The 24335-nt window shown below is 55.5% G+C and overlaps 1 protein-coding gene across 1 annotated transcript; it reads right to left on the bottom strand.

The window, feature by feature from the left end:
• Nucleotides 1-1352: 1352 nt before the first annotated feature.
• On the bottom strand, nt 1353-21613 carry NGFR (nerve growth factor receptor). The gene is made up of 6 exons (XM_008013062.3): nt 21423-21613; nt 14664-14805; nt 10065-10424; nt 5811-6063; nt 4387-4547; nt 1353-3772 (listed from the first exon to the last, which is right to left on the bottom strand). Exons 1-6 carry the CDS (start codon nt 21486-21488, stop codon nt 3471-3473), a joined length of 1284 nt encoding a protein of 427 aa, XP_008011253.1. The 5' UTR covers nt 21489-21613; the 3' UTR covers nt 1353-3470.
• Nucleotides 21614-24335: the final 2722 nt, after the last annotated feature.

Below are 24335 nucleotides of genomic sequence, written 5' to 3'. Positions count from 1 at the left end.
CTAATTTTTTGTATTTTTAGTAGAGACAGGGTTTCACCATGTTAGCCAGGATGGTCTCGATCTCCTGACCTCGTGATCTGCCCTCCTCGGCCTCCCAAAGTGTTGGGATTACAGGTATGAGCCACCGTGCCCGGCCAACTCCACTCATCCTTAAAGACTCAGCTTCCATATACCTTATCTGGCAAACCTTCCCTGACCCCTGGTGTGGGTGGGTCTTGCTTAGGATCCCCCACTGTTATAGCAGTACACACCATATAGGGCCTGTCTGCTCTAGCTTGCTCAAGAATGTAAGGCTGGTGAAGGCAGGGATTTGAGTTCTCCTTATTTCACAGGACAGCATCTGGTTTTCCCCCACCAGACAAGAGACTGGGCAGAGTGGAAAGCCACTCTTAGGTCACAGAGTATATTTCCCCATCAGCATGGGGGCACCCTTAGGACAGGAGGTGTGCCTCCTTCATCAGGTTAGAATATCCTCAATTCTGGGACTGTCTCCTTCATCAGATGGGAGCCTTGCTCAAGACAGAGATTGTCTTTTCCATCACACTGATTTTCCAAGTACCAGGATTATTTCTCTTACCTACTCTGAATTCCTCCCGCAACACCTTCCATCTTCCTTTCACCCCTCACAGTCTGGGGGCGCAGGAGGGGAATGGAAGACAGAGGACCTCCCCTCCAACCTTGTCTGACTCTGACTGGGCCTGACTGGCCCTTCTCCCTGGATCTGGAGGTCAGGCGGACTTGTTTGCTGTTTTTACTGAAGAGCAAGCCTCCCTTTGTCTTCCTCAGTGACCACAAGCCAGTCTTGGACTTGGCCAAACAACCAGCAGGGGCTGAGGCTGAGCCTCAGAGACAGGCACAGGCCTCGGGCCAGGAGCCCTGCAGCCCTGGGAGCTCCCAGGCCTGGGCCAGGCGGGGCTCCAAGCCAGGCTGTCAGGAGCCTGGGTTAGGACCTGCCCACGAGAGCTACAAGGAAGGGGGCCTGCCTGCCTAACTCCAGGCCAGGCCTGCTTAATGCCTCCTGCCAGGCCATCTGGAGCCAGATCTATCTCTCTCTCTCTCTCTCTCTCTGTGGTGTGTATGTGTGTGTGTGTCTCCCAAGCCATGTGGGTGGCTGGGAGCTGTGGGGTTGTGACCTGGCCCTCCTGGCAAGCCTCTGACTCACCCGTGGTCAGTTTCACTTCTGACATCTGGTCAAGTTCACAGCTGGCCAGCTTCCTGCATGGCCATTTTCACTTTCCCTCTCCAAGATCTGGGAGCAAAGAGCCGCTTCTCCTTCCCCAACCCACCCCACCCCGTAGTGACACATGGGAACTTACTGGCTTTCTGTTAAAACTTCCCCTGTTGGTGTGGGGTAAAAGAGGGCAGGAATTGACCGAATTGGAAATTATACCTGGGTCCCTGCCACACACTCAATCCCAAACAATTCAAACTATGTGTATTTCCAGAAAATCTCTTTGTACTATTTTTCTTTCTTTGCTATTTAATGTTCATCACTTATGTTTTATGTGTAAGTTTCAGGAGGACCCAAGAAATGATTACACAGGAGGCAAGGAGGGGAGGTGACAGGAGGGATGCTGGGGGTCTGGAGCTCATGGCCCCCAGTTGGGGGGCCAAAAGGGTTCCATCTCAGCCCAAGGGGAGAAAAAAGGGGCCCCAGAACCAAACACATGCTAAAACATACTTGCCAGCCCCCAAAGCCCCTCCCCACCTGCTGGGGAGGAAAATAAATACACTCAGACTCTGTCCCACTCCCCAGGTGCCCAGATGAGGGGCCAGCAGGTGAGTTTCCTCCCCTCATCACAGATTGAGGCCAAAGAATTGCCATTTACTACAATGCTCCTAGTCCCTTCCACAGGGCTGGGGGAACCCTGGGCTGGGGAGGGGTGGCTGTCAGCGCACAGCCTGCCTGGGGCTTGTCATGCTAAATAGAGGAGAGCCACACTCATTCCAACATCAGGCAAAACAGAACAGGCCAGGGAGGGGGTTGAAAGTCCACTGAGGCCTCATGGCCCCCTTCTGGCCAAGCTCAGGAAAAAACAGTCCTTTGCAGGCTTGTCTAGAGCTGGGAGAAATCCCCACGGGTCACAGTCATTCCTTCTTGCCGCATTCCCACACTGGCCCGCTTTTCTTCATGACAACCTTGTGGGCCCAGCCAACCCCATACTTGCAGGGAAGGGGAGGATGGGGGAGCATTCCTCCACGTGTAAGCCCTTGAAGACAGACGCCAGCTCCAGCCTCAGCAGTCCTTGGCCCGCCAAACCCGGGGGCGAGTGAAGACGGCCGAGCAGACCTCAATTCCCTCCGATGCTTCTCTGGCAGCTGCCCCGGGCAGGATCCGGTCTCAGCCCAGAAGAACGAACTCATGGAGAAAAGTGAGATTTCTCCTCCTGTGTGTATGTGTGTGCGCATGCGTGTGTGCATGCGTCTGTGTGTTGCACGGTGAGGGGTTCTTGGTCCCTGACCCCTAGGCTGATTCTAGGGGCCAGTGTTAGCTCCGGGTCTGTGCCTGCCGGATGGAGGGCAGCAGACTGGAGCCATGCCACAGTTGTCACACGGGCATGCTTGACAGGGATAGGCAGAGGGAAGCAGCACCCTTTCCACAAACCCCAAACCTGACTCCATCATGGACCAGGCCCTGGGCAAGCATCGCATCTCCACGGGTGGGCGGGCAGTGGGGAAGGGGTGGGGGTCTGGAGACAGTGGAAGGCAAAGCTGACTTGGCTTCAAGCCATTTCTCAGAAAGTCGCCTGCCATCCTCCCCTCGCCCTCAGGCAAACTTGAGGCCCCTCATTTAGAGAAAACGGTGCCGTGCTGGCCTGCACTTGGCTTCCCCATTGCTGTGCGGCTTTGGGCGAGTCATGGCCTCTCTCTGGGCCTCATTGACATATATGCAAAATGAGGGGAGTGGGCTGAGCTTCAAAACCCCCTCCCAGCTCTGACAGGCCTCTGATTCTCTTCATCTTAGGCTGGGGTGGGGGGCGAGAGGGGCTGAGGGAGGGTTGAGGCCACTGGGATGCTACCCTTGTTCCCCAAGTTCACAGTGTAGAGTCCATGGCTCTGGTTCCTCGATTCTTCCCTCTGAGTCTCTGGGGCCTTGTCACTTCCCCCAGTACCATCCCTGGTGTCGGTCCCCCAGATATGACACCCGCTGTGGTGGGAGGGGCTGGCCCACCTAGCAGTGTGGGAGGAGGGGGCAGGTGGCCTGAGATGGTGACGGGGCAGGGGCAGAGTGGGGGAGGCAGCAGGGACACTTCTCTCTCTGGACAGGGAGTGTGGTCAGAAGTGAAGGGGCCACACGGGCTGTACCGACAGGGCTGTGGTTTTGGGGCCTGGACTCCAAGGTCCTGCCCAGAGGAGCTCAGTTCTGCCAGGCGGGCCCCCCACAAAGGGTGGGGGTGCGGGCTCCACAGGGGTTGGCTGGAGCATCGGTCATTGGAATGTGGGGCGGGGCGGGGGCTCCCTGGTTGGGCTCACACCGGGGACGTGGCAGTGGACTCACTGCACAGACTCTCCACGAGGTCGGCTCGCTGGATGCGGCGCAGGGCGGCCAGGAGGGCGTCCAGTGTGGCGCTGTCCTGGGTGGCCCAGCTTGCAAGCAGGGCGCGAACGGGGCAGGCCTCGTGGGTAAAGGAGTCTATGTGCTCGGGCTGGTAGCCCAGCTCGCCCGCCAGGTGCCGCCAGGTGTCCCCTGCAGACCCGTTGAGAAGCTTCTCCACCTCCTCCCGCTTGGCTGGGGGCAGGCTGCTGTAGAGGCCTCCATCACCCTTGAGGGCTGCAGAGAACCCAGAGGAGAGTCAGGTCCTACCCCTGCACTCCTTTCCCCAACAGTGGGCGCTGGGGTAAGACCCAAGGAGGGCGGTGGCAGTGCTCCTCCCCATCGAGAGGCCTAGGGCCAAGCCGAGGTCCTGGGTGGGACACCAGGAAGTGAAGGCACCTGGGGGGACTCATTGTCCCTTCCTCCTGTCACTCCAGCCCAATCCCTACCCCCATCCCTCCTCTCTTTCCTCCCAGCAATTAATCATGGCAAAGGAGGAGACAGGCTTCTCAGTTCCAGACATCTACAGCAAGTGTCCTGGAGCTGGGCTATGGGCCACTAATTAGGGTACACACTTAACTACTTGTTCCCCAGAAGTCCAGGGCAGGAGGCTAATTGCAGCTACTTTGGGCAGTAATTAGCCCCCAGGGGGGACAATTAGCTTGATGAGTCTGGATGCTCCAACTTGTAAAAGCCTCCATTTCCCAAGTCCTTTCCCTGGAGAGGACCTCTCCCTCCCATTCCCCTCAGCCAGCCTCCCCCTCCCACAGTCCTTCCTGGAGTCTAATCTTAACTGCTTCTGTTTCCTCAGCCTCAGCTCCGAACAGCTCCTCAGCGGGGCCCCTGCTCACCCTGGCCCGAGGCTGTCTGCGTGTGGGGCTGCTGGTCATGCAGGCTCTGGCTGTCCACGGAGATGCCACTGTCACTATGGAGTTTTTCTCCCTCTGGTGGGGGCGTCTGGTTCACTGGCCGGCTGTTGGCTCCTTGCTTGTTCTGCTTGCAGCTGTTCCACCTGGAGCCAGAGGACAGGCCAGGTCTCAGGGGGCGGGGGCCGTAGCGGCAGATGCAGCTGAGGTATCTGTGCTCTGCCGTGCAAGGGCCAGGGGCATGGCGGGTGCCCAACTGTAACCGCCACCACAGCATCTAAGGCTCCTTTTTGCACATCTGCCCCTCACCTACCCTGAAAGCTCCATGAGGGGCCCTCTGTAAGTGTTCAGTAAATGTTCCTGGAATGAGCAGTACAGCAATAAGTGACTGCTCAGGAACTCCTCTTCTCCCAATCTACCCTTCTAAAATACTCCCACATGTGGGCAGTGATACATACAAGGATTTCCTCTGCAATTATAAGCAATAACAAAAACCTGGAAAAAAAAACAAATGTCCATCAATAGGGGACTGGCTAAATAAGTTACCATCCATCCATACTATTGAATGAGTGGTTACAAATGATCAGCTAATCTACATTCCTGAGGAAAGGTCTCCTGAGGGAGACTGAGTGAAAAAAGTAAGCTACAGAATATGTACAATGTGATCTCACTGATGCCTAAAAAGCCCTCCATGTTTACATGTAATTATAAAAGGTTTATATACATGTTTATAAAAAACACACACAGAAAATAGTTGGGAAGGATCCATTTCAAACAGATTCCAATAAGGAGAGGAGTAGGATTTGGGGAGATAAAAGGGGGCTTTTACTTTTGCTTTGAAAGATATCGGTCTTGTTTGCATTTTCTTAAACATGCATGTGTTACTTTGATGATTTTTTTTTTTTAAGAAAGAATGGAAAATGCATTTAAAGCTTTAAAACGCCTTCTGGGAGTTCGTGCACATCCTGGATTCCTGGATGTGGGTGCCACAGCATTCCCAGTGTGACAAGGGAAGGGGAAGAGATGTATGCACAGGCAGGTGACTGTGGGGTGAAGGAGGTTGGGGGATGAAGACACAAGCAGTTGGGGGCTGGGGAATCAGGGAGTGGTACGGCATGGGAGTGGGAGGGGCTGGAGCCAGAACAGGGCAGGAGAGGACAGGACAGGACAGGGTGGATCCTCTCCCCTCACCTCCTGCTGACCTGCTGCACCCTGGAGTGGGGCAGTGGATGATGAGTGAGGATGAGCTTGGTTTGGGGTTGAGTTAAAAGGGTGTGTGTACAAGAAAAAGTTTTCCAACTGAAAAAAAAAAAAAAAAAGGGCGTGTGTGTTTTCAGGTCAAGGTCACAGTGAAGTCTTCCTTGAGGGCAAACATCTCCCCTCTCTGTTGCCACTGTGCCCTCTCTTACCTCTTGAAGGCTATGTAGGCCACAAGGCCCACAACCACAGCAGCCAGGATGGAGCAATAGACGGGGATGAGGTTGTCGGTGGTGCCTCGGGTTACCACGGGCTGGGAGCTGCCCATCACTGTGGTCACCACATCTGCCACTGTGCTGGCTATGAGGTCTTGTTCTGGAGGTGCCTCAGGCTCCTGGGTGCTGGGGGCTGTGCTGTCAGAGCCCTCGGGGGGTGTGGACCTTGTAATCCAACGGCCAGGGATCTCTGGGAGAAAAGGCCACAGGAGTGAGGACCCACTTCCCCCGCCCCTCCCTTTTAGCTGTAACCCACTGCAGTGTTCTTCCTGTGTCCCCGCCCTGGTTCCGGGTGCTCTTGTGCCCAGCTGTTATGCACAGTGTGGGGGCTGGGATTGTGTGCATGATGTCATGACGCTAAAGAGCAAGGCCTGTGGGCCCACAGAGCTGCATCTCCTTCAGCTTTGCCACTGACTTGCTGGGTGACTCTGGCCCAGCCCCTTTTTCTCTCAGAGCCTCGATTTTCTTATCTAATGGGGCTATTAAGAGAGACGGTCTCTAAGCTCCCTTCCATCTGGGGCTATGGTCCTGGAATTCTATTCCACCTCCCTGGGTACCTAGAGAGGCCTGTCTGGGAGCAAACACACAAAGCCTGACCACAGGGAGACCTCTAGCTGGAATCACTCCGGGAAATGTCTCTCTGGCCCCAGCTTGTCCTAGATGACCCCAGTCACCCCCACCCTAAGGAAAGAAAAGTGTACACAGGTCTGGTCAGAGAGGTGCTTTCCCCACACCACCTCCTTGAGAGCATTCCCTGACTTTTTGACCTCATGTCCTGGGCTCTAGGCTTGGGTGGAGAGGGGGGGTGCGGGGGCAGTTGGATTGCCTCCCTCCAGCCAGCCCTTGGACAGTGGCCAGCCTCTGTTTCCTGCCTTGTCTGGCTCCCACCTAGCCTGATCCTGCCACCCAGAGACGACAGCGTCAGGTAGCCCCAGCCCTCCTTGGTCAGGAAGCAGAGAGCCAGTGGAGAGGGGGCCCATGAGGCAGGTCCAGCCCAATGCCTCAGCCCCGGGGGAGACTGTGACTTGCCACCTACCAAGACCCTCTCATGCTAGCTGGGCATTGCCAGCCTCCCTGGCAGGGGACCCAGCCCTTCCTGGCACCAGTGGGTGGGATTTTCCATTCTGCCACACAGCTAGGGGCAGTGCTAGCGATTGTGGGCTCTGGACGGCCTGGGGATACTTGTCTGGGCAAAGTTGCCTACCCCGTCCCTCCTCGCTTCCCACACCTGGAGCAGGGAGCGAAAGCAGAACAGGACATGCCAATGGGGTGAAGGGGAGGGTAACTTGCTCCCAGCTCTGCCCACTCTGGTTCCTCGATTCCTCCTTCTGAGTCTCTGGGGCCTTGTCACTTCCCCCTAGTACTATCCCTGGTGTCAGCCCCCCAGATATGACATCTGCTGTGGTGGGAGGGGCTGGCCCACCTAGCAGTGTGGGAGAAGGGGTCAGGTGGCCTGAGATGGTGACGGGGCAGGGGCAGGGTGGCGGAGGCAGCAGGGGCACTTCTCTCTCTGGACAGGGAGTGTGGTCAGAAGTGAAGGGGCCACACGGGCTGCACCGACAGGACTGTGGTTTTGGGGTCTGGACTCCCAAGCACGAGTGGAAGCTGCCACCCATCTTCTGGCCTCTTACACTCAAGATGAAAATGCTTCAAAGGCCCGTTTTCAGCACCTTCTGAGGGGCAAAGCCCCCAGATGTGAATCTAGAATCCATCTGGCTGCCAGCGGTGAGGGGCTGCGATCTGTCACCCATCCCACCCTTCCCCGTCTCAGTCCTGGGAGGGGCCAGAGGGAGTGAAGGAGACGGAGCCCTGTCTTCTGGCAGCCCCAGGTGGAGCGTCGGACTGGGGAGGGTCTTCTCTTGCTCTACCAGGGGACTGGGCAAGCTGGGGAGCAGCCCAAGTTCGGAGGCTGGAGACACAGCTCAGCTCAGACTGACCCCAAGCCAGGGGCTGAAAGAGTGTGCATGTCTGGGTGCCCATGAATGAGACCATTACCGAGATCAGAGCACGGTAGGGGAGGGCTGGGAGGGTAGCAAGGCATGGCCAGACCAGAGGGAGCACTGACTCTCGGGGAGCTGCCCTCATCTCTCCAAACCCCTCTGATGAGGGCAGGAGGATGAGATCCAGATGTGGCCATGTCCACTAGCATTCCCCCGTACTAAGCCCTTGGCAGGTCCTGACAGCCATTTCCGGGCTGGATGGAGGGACAAGATTACCCCTACTCAAAACGAATTTCACTGGGGCAGTGGGGAGCCCTTCTGCCCTAAGGGTGGGTCAGTCACCACGTTGACACCTGAAACTTATATTCAGGGGGGAAAGTATGGTAAGCTGGAGGGGAGGGGGCACCCAAACCAAGAATCAAATTCCATTTCCTGAAATGGTCCCTCGTTCCAGAGCTGACATTTAACCCTTCAGAGCCTGAAGCTGAAAGGGGAACAAGGTCCAGGATGAACACATTCCCTCAGGAGCACCCTCCTCCTTCGGGGTGGCTGGGAAAGTGGGCTGGGATCTGAGAGGAATCTGTGAATGCCCCAAAACACAAAGCCTGCTCCTCCCGCAGCCACCACCTTTCTTTGCTCTAGCAGCACCCCTAAGTCCCCCCAACCCCGCCCCCAGCTGGCTGGTCTGGACTTGTCCACAGAAATGTGCTGCCCGCTTCCCTGAGGCCTGGCTGCTGAAACCCTCCCTGCGCTCTGCCTGGTGCCTGATGCCACTTGCCTGTCTCCTGGCCCAGGGCAATTGCCACCAGAACCACCACATCCTACTCCTACTCCTCATTCCTTCTCCAAGGCAGGCAGCTTTGAGTTCAACCTGGCCTTAGCCCAACAGCCCTCCCCATCCTGAGCTCCTAAAGCCAAAGATCACAGGACTTGGAAAGCAGGTGTGGGATGTTGGAGCCCCTATCAGACTGGAGGGTCCCCAGGGCAGGAGATCAGGTGCTGACTGAGGCAGAAGCTCTGCTGCCTCCATCAGAATGGGGGATTTCTAAAGTGAGGGCTGTCTCTCCTTCAGCTGGGGACTAAGTGCTGGGACCACGTCTCTCTCATTAGACTGGGCGAAGGCTATCTCTCCCATCAAACTGGGGGCTCACTGAAGGAGGTGCTGTATTGCCTGCTCAGGGTAAAAGCAACCTGAGGATGAAGGTTAGGTCTCAAAGGGAAATAGCTCAATGTGTGCATGGCCACAGGATGATAAGCAGGATGTAAAGGCACTGCCAGCCTCTCCCCGAAGTGGAAAAGCCCACCCGTCTCCCGAGACGGTTGTCACCAACCAGAGACCAAAACAGCTCTGCCCTGGCTCCCATGGGGCTTCCTCCTCCCATCCCTGGAATCACCCCATCTCCTTCGGGCCTGTGCCTGGCTAAGGGCACACTCAGCTCCCATTCACCCCTGGAACTGACAGCCACGAGCATGCACTCCCTTGTCCCCGGGCTTTTGAGCCCCAGGTCTGCCCCCCACTTCTTCCACAGAGCCCCTCCTTGGTGTTCCCTGCATGCCCCTCATCCTTCACTAAACTGCAAAACACGGTTGACCCCTCCCCTAGACAGGGCAAGCTGAAGTGGGCCAGCCCCACTGTGCTCCCTAACCTGCAACAACCCTGGCAACCATATGACCAGTGAGGAAACTGTGGCCCAGAGACAGGAGTGGACTCCCTAATGTCAGATAAGGACGGGGTGGGTTCCATCTCAGGTCCCAGAGCCAAAACCCACCAGGGCTCAGAGTCAAAGGGTCCCAGCTCCTGAGGGTCCTCAAGCTGTTCCTCCAGTTCAGAAAGCCTGCCTCACGGATCAGACCCCTCCTGTTCTGTGCTGTGCCCTGGGGGTAGCGGCCGCCTTCGAGCTGCTTGCTGTTCATCTAATCACTAGCGGGCAGTCACAGAGAAATGAGTCCCCGAGGATGAGTTACATGTAGTACCCGCGGCCTGGGACAATGAGAACCCCCCACTTTCCAAACACTTAGCCAAAAGAAGGAAACAGTGAGAGGGGTTGTTTGGTGAGACAGGATCGGGTATGACCTCCTCCCTCAGGTTACCAGGAAGGGACTGAAGCTCAGGGAAGGCGCAAGCTGCCTTAAGGTCACAAAGCTGCCCCAGCAGGCCAGGCGGGGTCTTTGTCGACCTCCAGAGGGAGCCCTTCCTTATGCCCCAGCCCACCCCCGCACCCCCTGCTGCCGGCTCCCGAACAGCGCTCACCCTCGCACTCGGCGTCGGCCCAGCGTGTGCACTCGCGCAGCTGGCGCTCGGTGTCCTCGCACACGGTGCAGGGCAGGCACGGGTCCACGTGGTTGGCCTCATCTGAATACGTGCCGTCGGGGCACTCCTCGCACACGGTGTTCTGCTTGTCCTGGCACGAGAATACGAGGCCCGAGCCCGCCTCGCACACGCGGCACGCCTCGCAGCGCCCGGTCGTCTCGTCCTGGTAGTAGCCGTAGGCACAGCGGCACACGGCGTCGTCGGCCTCCACGCACGGCGCCGACATGCTCTGAAGCCCCACGCACTCGGTGCACGGCTTGCACGGCTCCGTCGCGCTCACCACGTCGGAGAATGTCACACCTGAGCGCAGCGGACACCAGATTTAGTCGTCTGCTCTTTGGGCACCCAGGACGCAGGAGCCTGGAGTCTCTCCCTCACCCATTGCCTGCCAGGACGCTGACTTCCTCCTTCAACTTCTACTTCTCATCGACTCCCACCCTCATCCAAGGGACTTTGACCCCTAGCCTGGTGAAAGTTGGTGGCAGCCAATTGGGTAAGGGGAAGGAGGCCCGGAGCCGCTTCCTTCAGCCTCCAGAAGCACTGGCCGGCCAGGAGGGTTTCCCGGATAACCCAGCTGGTGCGGGTAAGTTTCTTGGCAAATTCTCTTTGAGACTTCCCAGGCCTATAGGGTGTTCCCAGCATGATTAACGAATAATCTGAACGTGGTTCCCACCCAGCTCTCCCCGCGGGCCAAAATTGGGCTGCTAACCCAGTGCAGGCAAGGTAGGCCTTCCCCTAGGGAGCCTCCTGCCTCATCTGCCTTCAGTTCCTCTTCACACAGGTGTGGGCTCAGCTGCACCCTGAATGGGAGTGACCGGGGTTAGACAGCAGAATTTCCCACCCGTGGTGCTACCCCCACGCTGCTGAAGGGCTTGGCTCCTGAGGGTGGGGACGGACCAGCAGGCAAGAGGGTTCAGGTAAGGCAGGAGCCACTGAAGCTAGAGAGCTGGCTCTTAGCCCACACTCAGTCTCTCAGATGGATATTGTTGAGCAGTACACAAGCTGCACAACTGTATATGATCACCCTTTTGAGATCTGCACATGTGTCCTCTGCCCTTTCAGCCAGCATGCAAGGGAGATGTCCAAGCTTATTCTTCACTCGTGTTTTCTTAATTAGTGGATGTGCACTCCAGAATAAGGAGAAGGAGGCTGGGCATGCCAGGGTCTTTGCCTCCTTGTACAGGGAGGGGAAGGAGCAGGGCCAGATCTTCTTCACCCCTTCCAGCCTTGGGTGGAGAACTCTGTGCCAACCTGGATCTGGCAGGACCTATCCTTGCTCCAAGGACAGAAAGAACATAGATTTAGGAATCTGAGAACTAGGGAAGGACAGATTGTTCAGAATGTGGAAGCAGAAGCAGAAAGGCTAAAGCACCATTGGGGGAAACTGAGGCCTGTTGGGGGGGTGGGGTCTTAACATTATTCAAAGGTGTCAGAGACAAGATGGAGCAAGGGGTCACTGGCTTGGGGGGTGTGGTGGGGGGATAGGGATGCAAAGAAGGAAAAGCCAGAGAGAAGTGAAAGGGGCAGAATTGGGGACAGAGGCTGGGCGTGGTGGCTCACTCCTGTAATCCCAGTACTTTGGGAGGCCAAGGCAGGCAGATCACTTGAGGCCAGGAGTTCAAGACCAGCCTGGCCAACATGGCAAAACCCCATCTCTACAAAAACTACAAAAATTAGCTGGGTATGGTGGTGCACACCTGTAATCCCAGCTACTCGGGAAGCTGAGGTGGGAGGATTGCTTGAGCTTGGGAGGCAGAGGTTACAGTGAGCCAAGATTGCACTAGTGCACTCCAGCCTGGGTGACAGAGTGAGGCACTGTCTAAAAAAAGAAAGAAAAAAGAAGAAGAAAAAAATAGAAAAGGGTAGAGGAGAGAAGGAAAGACCCAGGAAGAAGGGCCTGGAGGGAGACTTCAGTTTCAAGTCAGTTCTGACAGAGGAACCCTGTATCCCTTTTCCTAGGAGCAGGCAGATCTGGATTCAAAATCTACTTCCATCGCTTATCAGCTGTGTGACTTCGGGTGTTTTACTTAACCTCTCTGAGCTTTTTCTTTCTCTGTAAAAATAGGGAGCAATATCTGCAGTCACAGGGTTGTGGTGAGGAATAAATGAAATTCAGCCATAAAGTCTTGGCATGTAGTTGGGATCCTATAAAGACTGGGCCCCATGGGGGTTGGGAGCGATAAGAACAGTGAACTTTGGTGGTAGGAATATGGTCAGACAGCAGAAAGAATGTCCAAACACAAACAGCCAAGGCAGGATGTCTGATCTATACAAACAAGAGGGTCCTGGCTGGCTGGCATGTGACAGAGGGTAAATCTAATCACACAGGAGGGGAAAAGGAGAACCCTGCTCATGGCAAAACACAGAAAATTAGCAGAAAACTCCCGGGAGAGGGTTTTAGGTGGTGTGAAAAATGTGGTCTCTTTTGGCAGAGAATGAAGGCAGGGGCTTAATAGGTTTCCTTGTGGAAACGTTTTAAGGATAGAGGGAAAGTCCGCTGGGGTCTCCATCCCATAAAGTGGGCTTGTAAAGGCAGCCTGTTAACGCAGCTGGAGGTGGAGGAGGGGGAGACAGGGAAGGAGGAGAAAAGGGAGGGGAGGGAGGAAGTGGAAGGGAGGATTCTCAAAGCCACCTCTCTGCCTGCCTCCCTTCCCTTCCAGAGATTCTGGAACTTCCCTCTCCTGGTGTCCTCCACCCCACCTCCTGCTGAAGATCCTTTGACTGAAGGGAAAGGGTTCCCATCATTTAGGCCCTGGGAGGAGAGCCCTGGGCTGGAGTCCAGGAAGCGAGAGAGGCAGATTTGGAGGTTCTGGGATAGCTGATGGTTGGCCACCCCGCCCTGGGATGGAAACCCTGTTAGGCCAGACAGCAAGATAGCAAAGGCATTGGAGGATGTCCCACCTCCACACGTACGCCCAGGCATCTCTTGGCTGCAGAATGGAGTTACAGGATCCACAAGCACAGAGAAGGGAAACAGTGTGTCTGGGGAACACCAAGAGTTGGGGTTGCCTTAAGGACAGATAGACTCAGGGGGGACATCCAGAGAGGTAATACTAGGTCCGCAGGTGGATTCAGAGGCCCCAGCTCTATCCCCTTATTCCCAGCTGGATTAAAGAATAATCTGAGTATGGTTCCCTTGAGGCCTACAGGTGGGCATCAAGTGCCAAGTAGAAGGCAGGTTCTGAGTAGCAGTCATCAGGAAAAGGGCAGGGAGCCCATGGTCCAAAGGCAGCAACTGAGGACTGGGGGCACCCATCAGGGACCGAGACTCCTGACTCAAAACACGAGGGGATTCAGACCCTGGACAAGACTGGGGCTAAGAGGCCCAGACCCACCAGCCTTGGAAGATGAGATTCTCTCCCCTCCTGAAAGAAATCCCAGCCAGGGTTGAGCTCGGTGGCTCACGCCTCTAATCCCAACGCTTTGGGAGACTGAGGCAGGTGGATCACTTGAGGCCAGAAGTTTGAGGTCCACATGGTAAAACCCCATCTCTACTAAAAATACAAGAATTAACCAGGCATGGTGGCATGCACCTGTAGTCCCAGCTACTCAGGGTATTTTCAAGATGAGAATCACTTGAAACCAGAAGGTGGAGGTTGCAGTGAGTCGAGATCATGCCATTGCACTCCCAACCTGGGCAACAGAGCAAGACTCTGCCAGAAAGAAAGAGAGAAAGTGAGAAAGAGAGAGAAAGGGAGGGAGAGAGGGAGGGAGGGAAGGAAGGAAGGAAGGAAGGGAGGGAGGGAGGGAGGGAAAGAAAGAAAGGAAGGAAGGAAGGAAGGAGGGAGGGAGGAAGGAAGGAAAGAGAGAAAGAGAGAAAGAAAGAGAGAAAGAAAGAAAGAAAGAAAGAAAGAAAGAAAGAAAGAAAGAAAGAAAGAAAGAAAGAAAGAAAGAAAGAAAGAGAGAGAAAGAAAGAGAAAGAAAGAAAGAATCCCAGGCAGGAATGGGCACAGCTCCCCATCTCCCCTCCCCTCTGTCACCCAACAATAAGAACATCTTCAGGACCCCTATCCCTGCTGCCTTGGGAAAACTCTGCTTCCTGGTCAAAGCTGGAGAAGAGTTGGTCTGTGGGGGAGAGCAGCCACACCCCTAGGATCCCCCAAGGTCAGCCTCCAGGGCAGCCAGGATTTGATCCTCCTTTCCCTTCCCCCAAACACACCAGGGATAAGTGGCAGCCATTGATTTTGCAGTGCAGATGATATTTTTAGCTGGTCTTAGCATCAGCTATTCCTCCCTGCCCAGCCACACTCTTCTACCAGGCCTCTGCCTTCTCAGGAGCTGGGAATGGGCACCCCTTGGAGATCCCCTATGGGGTTCCCCTCCTCCCTCTGCACACTTCCCTTCTCCATTCTCAGCTTCTCCCAAACGCCTCCTACACTGGGTCAGACCCACTTCTGGTGACCTTACAGTGGTGGGCAGGGGACCCTTCCCACTTATAAGGCTCTACTGGGCATGCTCCTCCCAGCGCCCCTCCCTTTCACCCCTCTCCTCCCCACCCCCATTCTTCTCCCCTCCTGCTACCTGCCACCCTCTACTCACTGTCCAGGCAGGGCTCACACACGGTCTGGTTGGCTCCACAAGGCTGGGCCACACCTTCGCCTAGGTTGCAGGCTTTGCAGCACTCGCCACTGTGTGTGTACAGGTCTGTGGGGCATGCCTCCTTGGCACCTCCAAGGGACACCTGGATGGAGGCAGATCAGAGGGTCAGACTGGCAAGAGAAAGGCGGGGGGCTCTTCCGGGCAATCAAACACCCCCTCCCACTGCCTTCTATTAGAACCACCTGGGCTGGGATGAGCTCACCAGGGAGGCATTAAGCACATCAAAGCTGACAGGGGAAAGGCAAGTGAGGGACAGTATGCCTGTGCAGGCTGCTGGGGCTGTGAGGCCAGAGCTTCAGCTGCTGACCTTCTGCAAAGTTCATGTTGGGGTTATAGCAACTCCTGGAATCCCAAGGATACACCACATGGGGAAGGTGGCCTGAGGCCCAGCGGAGGGCCCACCAACAGGGATGTCATCAGTGGTTGGACAGGTTGTAGCTTGCACAGGGCTCCCAGCCAACGGGGCAAGTAGAGCTGAAACCTAGCCCAAACTCTATTCGCTAAGCTTTGTACCTGCAGGGCTGCATCTACCCAGAGGAGGGCCTTTTTCTAACAAAGGCCAGCAGGGCCCTACTCCAGGTTCTTAATTCCACATATTAAATAATAAATGGGAGATATCCATGCCCAAGAGCAGAAAGCAGAGGGTTAGGGTCTTGGGTTTGAATCCTGACTCTGCACTGGGGGTCTTGCCTGCCCAGCTTCCCTCTGAGTCTTCATCTCTTTACAGAGATGGCAACAGCCTGGTGCCAGGGCAAAAGACCAACTGTTTGGCAAAAGCCTGGCACCGAGATGGAGGGAAGGGAGACTGTTGTCAATGATGGGACAGTGGCTGCTCTCACCAGCCAGCATCCCTGCCCTGCCAGGGTTTGATTTTCAGCCACCAGTCCTCCCCCTCCCCCATGTGGTCGCTGGGAACAGCGCTGGAACCAAGGGAAAGGGGAGTCAGGTTCCTGCCACTGAAGCATCTTTGCTCATGGATGGAACAATTTAACACCAGATTCCCCAGGGGGAGGGGCTGCTGGAGGCTTGCTTTATATTTCTGTTCCTTAAAAAAAACTTAATGTCTAATAAAACTCCAAAGCCTGCTTTGCTGGCTCCAGACCATGCAGCCCTCATTTGATGCTGAGAAGTATGGGCTCTGGGGTCGTGGGACTAGAAGGAAGCTTTACAAGCTTGTTTTGGGCATTCTGCTTCTTCCACATTGGCCAGATCATGGCCAAGACACTCCTTTCCCTCCAGCCTTTTAAAATATCCTGCAGTCTCATCAGGGTTTGGTGGGGAAGGAAACAGAGGAGTCAGGGGGATAGACAGGTTAGATCAACCCATGAGGAAGCCTGTGGTCCCCATGAGACCAGCAGAACAGGCACAGGCAGCAGAGGAGGGGGAACCTTGGTGTTGCTGCACCTCCTCCCGGGCAGCAACACACTCAGTGCTGGGAACATCTGCAGACCAGGAGGCTCGGGGGTCCCAGACGCAGGCTTTCCCTCAAGAGGCAAGATTCCAGAAGGTCCTGTTCAGATTTCTTTTCATCCCTTAGGGCTCTGCTTAAATGTCACTTCCTCGAGGAAGTGGTCCTGTGGCACCCACACCTTGCGGATTAGGTGGGGCTGCCATGTTACACATCCAGCCTGTTCTCCGGTTCTCTCTGCTCTTGCCTGGCCTGAACTTTATAGACTCCCTCACCGGACTGTCAGTTCCCTGAGGGAGCTGGATTGCCCCAGGGCCTGATGCGGTATCTGGCATGCAGTAGGGACGCAATGCATACACATGTGGAGTTGAAATACACGAAAATACTCTATGACCTCAATTACCCAGAACTCTGGGAGAGCGACTGTTGGTTAGCTGAGATTCCCGACTGCCAGGCTTTGCTGCTCTCATCATTTTTCCTTTTCACCATGGTGGCTGCACCCTTCCCTGTCTCTGGAGCAAATCTTCATGGCTTCCCATGACTCAGGGACTCTGTATTTACACCAGCGATTATTCTGGGCTGCAATGCAGGGAAACTCTTGTGTTCTTTGCACAAATTACCACACTTTTGTCTTTTTGAGTTCTCCTGTCAGCCCTGTTTTTTTTTTTTTTTTTTTTTTAAATATAGTTTTTCTGTTTCCTCCCTTCCTGTCAAGGTATCAGTTGTCACTTCTTGCTGCTACCAGTGTGACCTGAAGCAGCCCTTCCCCCACCACGCTAATCTATTTAAGGTCTAATTGAATATTCAGAAACTGTGGAACTCGCCTTGGTAGAAAGGTATGTGCTGCCCGGGGCGTGGTGGCTCACACCTGTAATCCCAGCACTTTGGGAGGCTGAGGCGGGCAGATCATAAGGTCAGGAGATTGAGACCATCCTGGCTAACATGGTGAAACCCCGTCTCTACTAAAAATACAAAAAATTAGCCAGGCGTGGTGGCGGGCGCCTGTAGTCCCAGGTACTTGGGAGGCTAAGGCAGGAGAATTGCTTGAACCCAGGAGGCAGAGGTTGCAGTGAGTTGAGATCGTGCCACTGCACTCCAGCCTGGGCAACAGAGTGACACTCCGTCTCAAAAAATAAAATAAAATAAAATAAAAAAAGAAAGGTATATAAATAGGATCTGAACCAGGAGGAGGCAAGCCTCTGAGTACAATGTGTGAGCTCTCGCACCATTCTGAATCCTGGCTCCTCACTTGACCTGGGTCAAGTTTTGAATCTCTGTGCCTCAGTTTCCTCATAATTAGGTAATGATGACAGTACCTGCATCATAGGATTGCTGTAAGTATTACACAAGTGAGTAAGGTGTTTATGTACTTTGGGACCCCTCTTTTCTGTTCTCCAGGGTCTACTTTGTGGCCATTGGCTGTGTTCCAGTTAGTTGGGCTCTGGATGCCTGAGGAAGTCTGTCTACAGTGGTCTTGGGTGGTGTGAGGGCTTTGTGCAAATGCCCCTGCCAAGACGCCTGTTCTCCCTGCTGCAGCCTGAGGTCCTCTCTCTTCTCTTAAAACTTGCATTTGGAGTAGGGGCCAGATAATTAGTAACCATGTGTTTCCTGTGCTTGTTTTATGTTCCCTATGTTGTAAAATCCTAGATCTGCTTCTTAATAGTATGTTGCTAAAAAAAAAAAAAAAAAATAGTATGTTGCTTTGGGTAAATTACTTAATCTCCCTAAACCTCAGTTTTTCTCACCTAAAACATTGGGTTGATAATGTCTACTGCCGAGGATTGCTGGGAGAATTAAGTGAAATAATTTATGCAAATATGTCTGGTCTATAGCAGGAATTGAATAAATGTTAGTTATCAAAGAAGCATCTCGTCTTAAGGAGACCCCAGGCAGGAGGGGAGAGTTCAGCCAAGTAGGGAGGGGTGACTAACATTCAGGCTAATTGCTCCAAAATCAGATCCAAAAGGATTAATTTATAGGAATGACAGATACATTTCCCTGAAATTTGTATGTGTTACACTTAGTCATTTCACATTTGACAGAATGATTTCAGCCCATTTTTAAGAACGTTTGTAATCTTTTTGTTTTGGCCATTTCAAGGCTTACAAGGAACTAAGGTGGAAGGATCCTTAGATGAATTTACTATTTAAGAATTTTCTTTTTTTTTTTTTAATTAGAGAAAAGAGAGAAACAGCAAAATAGTTGAAATTATTTGAAACCACACGAATGTTTCAGTATAATCAGCCCTGGCCATTCACAACAGCTTCAGCAAAGGGCTCTTAAGTGAATGGGGCCATGGTCACCACCATGGGATGGGAGAGCTTTTCAAACACCTGGAGGGCCTTTTGAGGTCGATGCAAACCCACGGGAGGCACTGGCACATGCCCCTCACTCCCCTTGGGTAGGGGAGGAGTTGGGAGGAAAGGAGCTAATTACCCAAGATAATGTAGCATAGAGACTTGAGGGGGGCAGGGGCACTGCGTGTGGAGAAGGGGCTCAGATCTAAATGTGTGGGGCCAAAGGCAGAGGGCACGATTTAATCTCTCAGAGCCAGGACTCTTTCCATGATCCGGAAGGTAGGGGGCGGGAGGGAGCCTGGCATATGTAGGAAAGAGAACATCCCATGCCAAGCATCCTGGGTTCCAACAAAGGCGCCACCACTCACTCACTGGGGGAGCCTGGTCTCGGGCGTGAAAGTCTGGAGGGCTCTGTTTCCTCATCTGCGAAGTGGGAATAGCGAAATTCACCTTGCTAGGACCTTATAAGGATTAAATAACTCAAGAGAAAGTACCAGGGCAAGGCACGTAGTAGGAACTCAGCACATTCGATTATTCCCGCCTCCTCACGCGGTCCCCCAGGGAAGAAGCAAGGCGCTTGAGCCCAACTGGGCTGGTACAGTGGGGTGGGGGCCTGTCGCCCGACGGAGCTGCCTCCCCATCCACCATCCACCCCAGCCCAGCTCGGCCGCTCACGCATGCCCATTTGCTGCCCTCGCTCCATCCCTATTAGGCGCATTAGCCAGCCCAGCGGCTCTGGTTACAGACGTCTGAATGACAAAGTGCCTCCATTACCGGCGCGGCCCGCCAGCAGACCCGCCGGGACGCGCTCTGGTTTCAGCCTTCTCTCGCGCGCCGCGTCCCAGGAAGAAACTCGGACCGCGCATAGCCAGCCCAGACGGAGCAGCCGTCCTCGGAGGCGGAGGCGGGAGCCGCAGGGGCTGCAGAAGGCAGGTCCACCTTCCCCAGCGCCCAGGCCCTCCATGCCCAGCTCCCCTCCTTCTGGGTCTTCGCGCCTGGACCCTCGCTCCTGCCCAGACCCGGATCCCACGTCGTCGCCCCTCTGGGATCGGGACTAGAGACCACCCCGGTCCCTCCTACCCGCCCTTCTGGTCCACGCTCGCCCACTCGCGTCCGAGCAGCGTCTCTAACCAGCGGGGTTAGTCAGCAGACGTGCCCGCGGTCGCTCCCAAATCCCCGGACGCGGCCACAGGTCCTGACAGTTCCAGGGAACCCGGGCTGAGCTTTCGCGCTGGGGCCCGCACCCGGACAGGATCTCTGTCCACCTCACCCGCAGGCTCTACCGCCGCCTGACTGGGGACAGTGTCAACCCCGCCCCTGCTGGAAAACGCAGCCGTGACCCCGATCTGGGACAGCGGCTACCCCCTGAAAAGATGGGGGAGTACCGAGTTGGGACTCAGGTCGGGGGAGTCTAGCCACGACTCTGGCCCAACTTGCTGTGAGATCTCGGCCAAGTCGTTTAAACTCTCAGAGCCTCAGTCTCCGTATCTGTAAAGCCGGGATTTGGTGCGCAGTGCTCAGACGAAAGATGCTGGCAGGGAGAGTGCAGACGCCTCCTCCATTGCCAGACCTTCCAGGGCATTCGGTTCATGGCCATACAGCAAGCCACATCTGACAATCTCGACGGACCGCCCGGAGGACCCGCCGACCTTTGCCGAGTCAGTAGCTCGGGACACCGCGCAGCAGAATCCAAGGCGTCCCCGTGCTCCCGTCTCATTAGGTGCCCAGCGGCTTGCACCGAGAGCCAGGCGAGGCGCAGACCGGATCCTGACCCTTCGAGGCGCGGGAGTCCACGGAGCGCGGTGGGCGCGGCGCTTGGGTCGCGCAGCTGGGTTGGGGGAGGCGCGCAGCCCCAGATGCTCAGCGGCCGCAGACTGCACTTGTCTCGCCCCGCAGCGCCCCCTGCCGGCCGCCTCCCGCCTGCGCAGCCAGGGCTGCGCGCTTTCGGGACAGGTCCCCGCCTAGTGCGCCCGGGCGTTCTGCACCCCGAGATGTAGCCACCGCCAGCCCGGGTAGGAGCACACCCGGTCCGTCCCTCGCGATCCGCCGCGCTGCTTCAAGCCGTGAGAACACGAGCGTCGGAGGAGCCCGTCGGCCGTGGGGGAACCCCAAGAGCGGGTTCGCCCCGGCGAAGTGGGCACTCCCCTCCCAGCCTTAGATCCCCAGCCGCAATTCCAGGACTGGGCGAGGCCGCGGGCAGGAGCGCCGGGACAGGCGCTGGAAATGTCCAAGCCTCCGCTCTCTTCTTCTCTCACTATCCCTCAGCGGGCAGGCGGGACCCCGACCTCTTTAGGGTCCGCGGCCCGCTCCGTCTGCTTTCCTTTTGCTTCCCATCTCTCTGCCGCCCTCGCCGTCGTTCCTCTTCTGCCCTCACTAACCCACTTCTCAGCCGCTCTCCAGCTCCCCAACCTCTCCCTCCGAGGCCCCTCCCCCCCATTGTCTGGCCGGTCCCCATTGTCCTTGCCAGGTCCCCTCTGTCTCCAGTCCCTCCGACCTCCTCCATTGTTTCATCCCCTCATCCTGGGCTCCCCGCCCCAACCCAGCTCACCCCTCACATCTCTAGTCCCCGTCCAGTTCCCCCTCCTTCTCTCGCCTTGGTTCCGTCCCACGACTCTCCAGAGACCCAGATGCTGAGGGGAAAGTCCCTTCGGGATCCCGACATTCGAGTGTCCTCTTCCAAAGAACCCAGGCATCCGAGAGCCCCATGCCCCCTCCTGAAAGACCCCTCCCAGTTCCTCCACCGCCCCCTGCGGTACCTGAGGACCCACAACCGCGCTCCGGTCTTGCCCGCATCTCCACCCTGGAGGGTCGCCTCTGCGTTCTGGGAACCCTAGACCCTCCTTCGTGGTGCCGGCATCAGAGACCCTCTCCCACCACCCACCCTCAGCTTCTGGGACCCCAGCACTCTGTTCTGTTTCCTTGGTGGCGCCGCTCGGCTCTCCTCGGAGTTCTGATCCCGGGAAAGGGAGCGGGCCCCCTCCGGCTAGCACTCACCCCCAGAAGCAGCAACAGCAGCAGGCGCGGCCCGTCCATGGCGCGGCCGGTGGCACCTGCCCTCATCGTCCGCCTCCCGCGGCAGCGCTCGGTTTCCAGCTCGGTCCGCTCTGCGGACTGATGGGGCTGCGCTGCGCTGCGCTCCAGCGCCCCCCCGGCCCGCCGGAGCTGGCCGCGGCTCAGCTCGCTCTGACTGCGGGCGGGAGAGGCTGGGTGAAGCCAGTGCTGCGGCCCCGCCTCCGCCCCGCCCAGCCCGCCCACCCCCGGAACCGCGCCCGCCCGCCCAGCCGCCTCGGGGTGGGGAGCGGAGGCAAAGGGAGGGCGTGCGGTTCCCCGCACCCCGCTGCCGCTTCTCCCCGCCTTGTCCCTTAGAGCCTGTCACCCATCCCGCCCTGGTACCCAGTTCCCGGCCCGCACTACTGCGCGTCCGTCCCGGATGCTGTGGGCCGGGGGACCAGGGCGTCCCCACTGCGGTTTCTGTTCCTCTCCGGCTGCGGCCCGCCACAGGGTTCACTCTCTTACCCATCTTCCTCCGTCTCTGGCTTCACCTTCTCCCTGGAGCCTTGCTCCCTACCTGGCCCCTATCAGTAAGAATGCCCGCTTGCCCTCCCTGCCCTTCATCTACGCCCATCACCCCACCTCCACCCCTATTCCCACCCCTCCCCTTCCCAGTGCAGGAGATCCCTGGGCAGAGGCCTGGGGGAGGGGAGAGGCGCAGGCGGCCTGACCTCGGCCATCGACATTCAAGGTGGAGTCCATTCCAACATCATTTGATTCTCAAATGAGGGGTTTGAAGGGGTCACAGGTGTGCACACAATGCACAGGAATACACACTGTCAAGCTCACCTGTATGTGTGATCGTGCACTTACGTGTGCCCACACCGTCCTCATGCACTCCTGCCGACCTGACTGTCATATCCATGCACCTCTCCAGGCCTGCACACGGGCACATATGTGATCCGGACATTCAAATGCACATACCTACGCATTCACACATGCATGTATACCGTCACGTCTGCATAAGTCCTCACACGTATACAGTCACACAAGCACACACACATTCATGAGCTCACACACACACTGACACCCATAAACAAACAAACAGATGCATCTTCAACAATATAAACTTCACCAGACTGTGAGTGTCTCCATGGGCTTATGAGCTCTGCAGGCAGGGATTATGGTTTCTTCTCTGAATTCCTGGTATACAGTAGGGTTCAAGAAAGTTCTGTAGAAGGGAATAAATAGAAAAGTGGTGAAATGGACTCAAATCTGTGTACCCATCCATGTACTAGAACCAAACTCGTCTTGCCCTAGAATCCTTGCCAAGTCCAAATAATATGCCTCCCAACCCAAAAAGTATGCCACCCACCCCCATGCTTACCCCTTTCCTGTTCCCTCCATTTCTTCGTTCCCAGACATCGTCAGGACCCTGGATCACAGAGTTGATGGGGGTGTCTGCAAAGTCCATCCCAGCACCCAAATCTTAACCAGGTTCGGATTTCAGTTTCCTCCTTGAAAAAAAAAAAAAAAAAAAAAATCTCACTACCCTCCCCAGTTATGGAAACAAAAGGGAGATCAAGAGCGCTTGTGGGCCAGGCACAGTGGCTCATGCCTGTAATCCCAGAACTTTGGGAGGCCGACGCGGGTGGATCACCTGAGGTCAAGAGTTCGAGACCAGCCTGGCCAACATGGTGAAACCTCATCTCTACTAAAATTAGCTTGGCGTGGTGGCTCACGCCTGTAGTCCCAGCTATTCAGGAGGCTGAGGCAGAAGAATTGCTTGCACCCAGGAGGCGGAGGGTGCAATGAGCGGAGATAGCGCCATCGCACTGCAGCCTGGGCCACAGAGTAAAAACTCCATCTCGAAAAACAAACAAACAAATAAAAAAACAGTGCTCATGAAGAGGGCACGCTAGCAGTCCGTAGTTGACTTCCAAGATTGGCTGAGGCTAATTCATTCATTCATGGGGGAAAAAAATACCTGTCCTGTGAATTTCCTTCCTGTGTAACCCACAAAGTCCAAGGGACAGCCCTGGCCTGGAAAGGACAGGTAGACATCATTGTGGCTTTCAGCATGAATGCTGGTGAGCCACCACCTTCATGGCTGGTCATAAGAGGCCAGACAACGAGCACCTCTTCAGAAATCACCGAGGAGTCATTCTTTCCAGACAGGGATGGCTTCTAATATGTCTCTTCCTCCCGCTGCTTTTCTAGACCTGCCTTCCTCTCAGCTGAATTCATAAAAGGCAGGAAGAAGGGGCAACATTAGTACTAACAGCAGCATCGAACTGCTTACGACTAAGGGCATCGACAGTGTGGCATTCATTTAAATATTCCTGTTATTAATTTATGATCCCAGTTACTATTATTGCTAACGTTATCCATCTCAACACAATTTAATATGACCCACACTACTATGGCTGGGCCTGGGTTATTAATAATTTCCATGGTCCTGATCATTTAAGCCTTACTCAAACAATTACGAACAGCAATTGTTACTATTATTAGCAGTATTTCTATGATTAAACCCAAGTGCAAGACCACTATGTAATGCTGAGTGCTGGCGGGGAGAGTGGCTGCAAAGTGTGTGGAGGAAAGAGCATTGCACTGGGAGTGGGACAGGCCTGGGTATTATTCCTCCCTTCCTCTCCCCAATTGCTGACTCCTCAGGCAGGTTACATCACCTCTTTTGGCCTCAGTTTTCTCATCTATCAGATGGGAATTTTGAAAGGGCGTGGTGAGGATCAGATGAAGTAACACTGTGTTCATCACTCTTCTTTTATTCATTCAACATGTATTTATTGAGCATCTGCTGTGTGCCACACACTGTTCTAGGCCTTGGGGATTCTGCAGGCCTTGGGGGTTCATGCAGCTCCTTATGAAGCTGATGTTCTAGTGTGTTATTTATTT

Source organism: Chlorocebus sabaeus, chromosome 16, assembly GCF_047675955.1.
Source record: "Chlorocebus sabaeus isolate Y175 chromosome 16, mChlSab1.0.hap1, whole genome shotgun sequence".
Lineage (NCBI taxonomy): Eukaryota > Metazoa > Chordata > Mammalia > Primates > Cercopithecidae > Chlorocebus > Chlorocebus sabaeus.
Note: the sequence above shows the minus strand (reverse complement) of the source record. Positions and strands in the feature narration are given on the sequence as shown.

Excerpts from the sequence above, each read along its gene's own strand:
- NGFR (XM_008013062.3), bottom strand. The coding sequence starts at position 21,488 with ATGAGGGCAGGTGCCACCGGCCGCGCCATGGACGGGCCGCGCCTGCTG. Across the intron at positions 14,806-21,422 it reads TGCTGTTGCTGCTTCTGGGG|GTGTCCCTTGGAGGTGCCAA; the intron begins GTGAGTGCTAGC and ends GCCTCCATCCAG. Across the intron at positions 6,064-10,064 it reads GGCCGACGCCGAGTGCGAGG|AGATCCCTGGCCGTTGGATT; the intron begins GTGAGCGCTGTT and ends CTTTTCTCCCAG.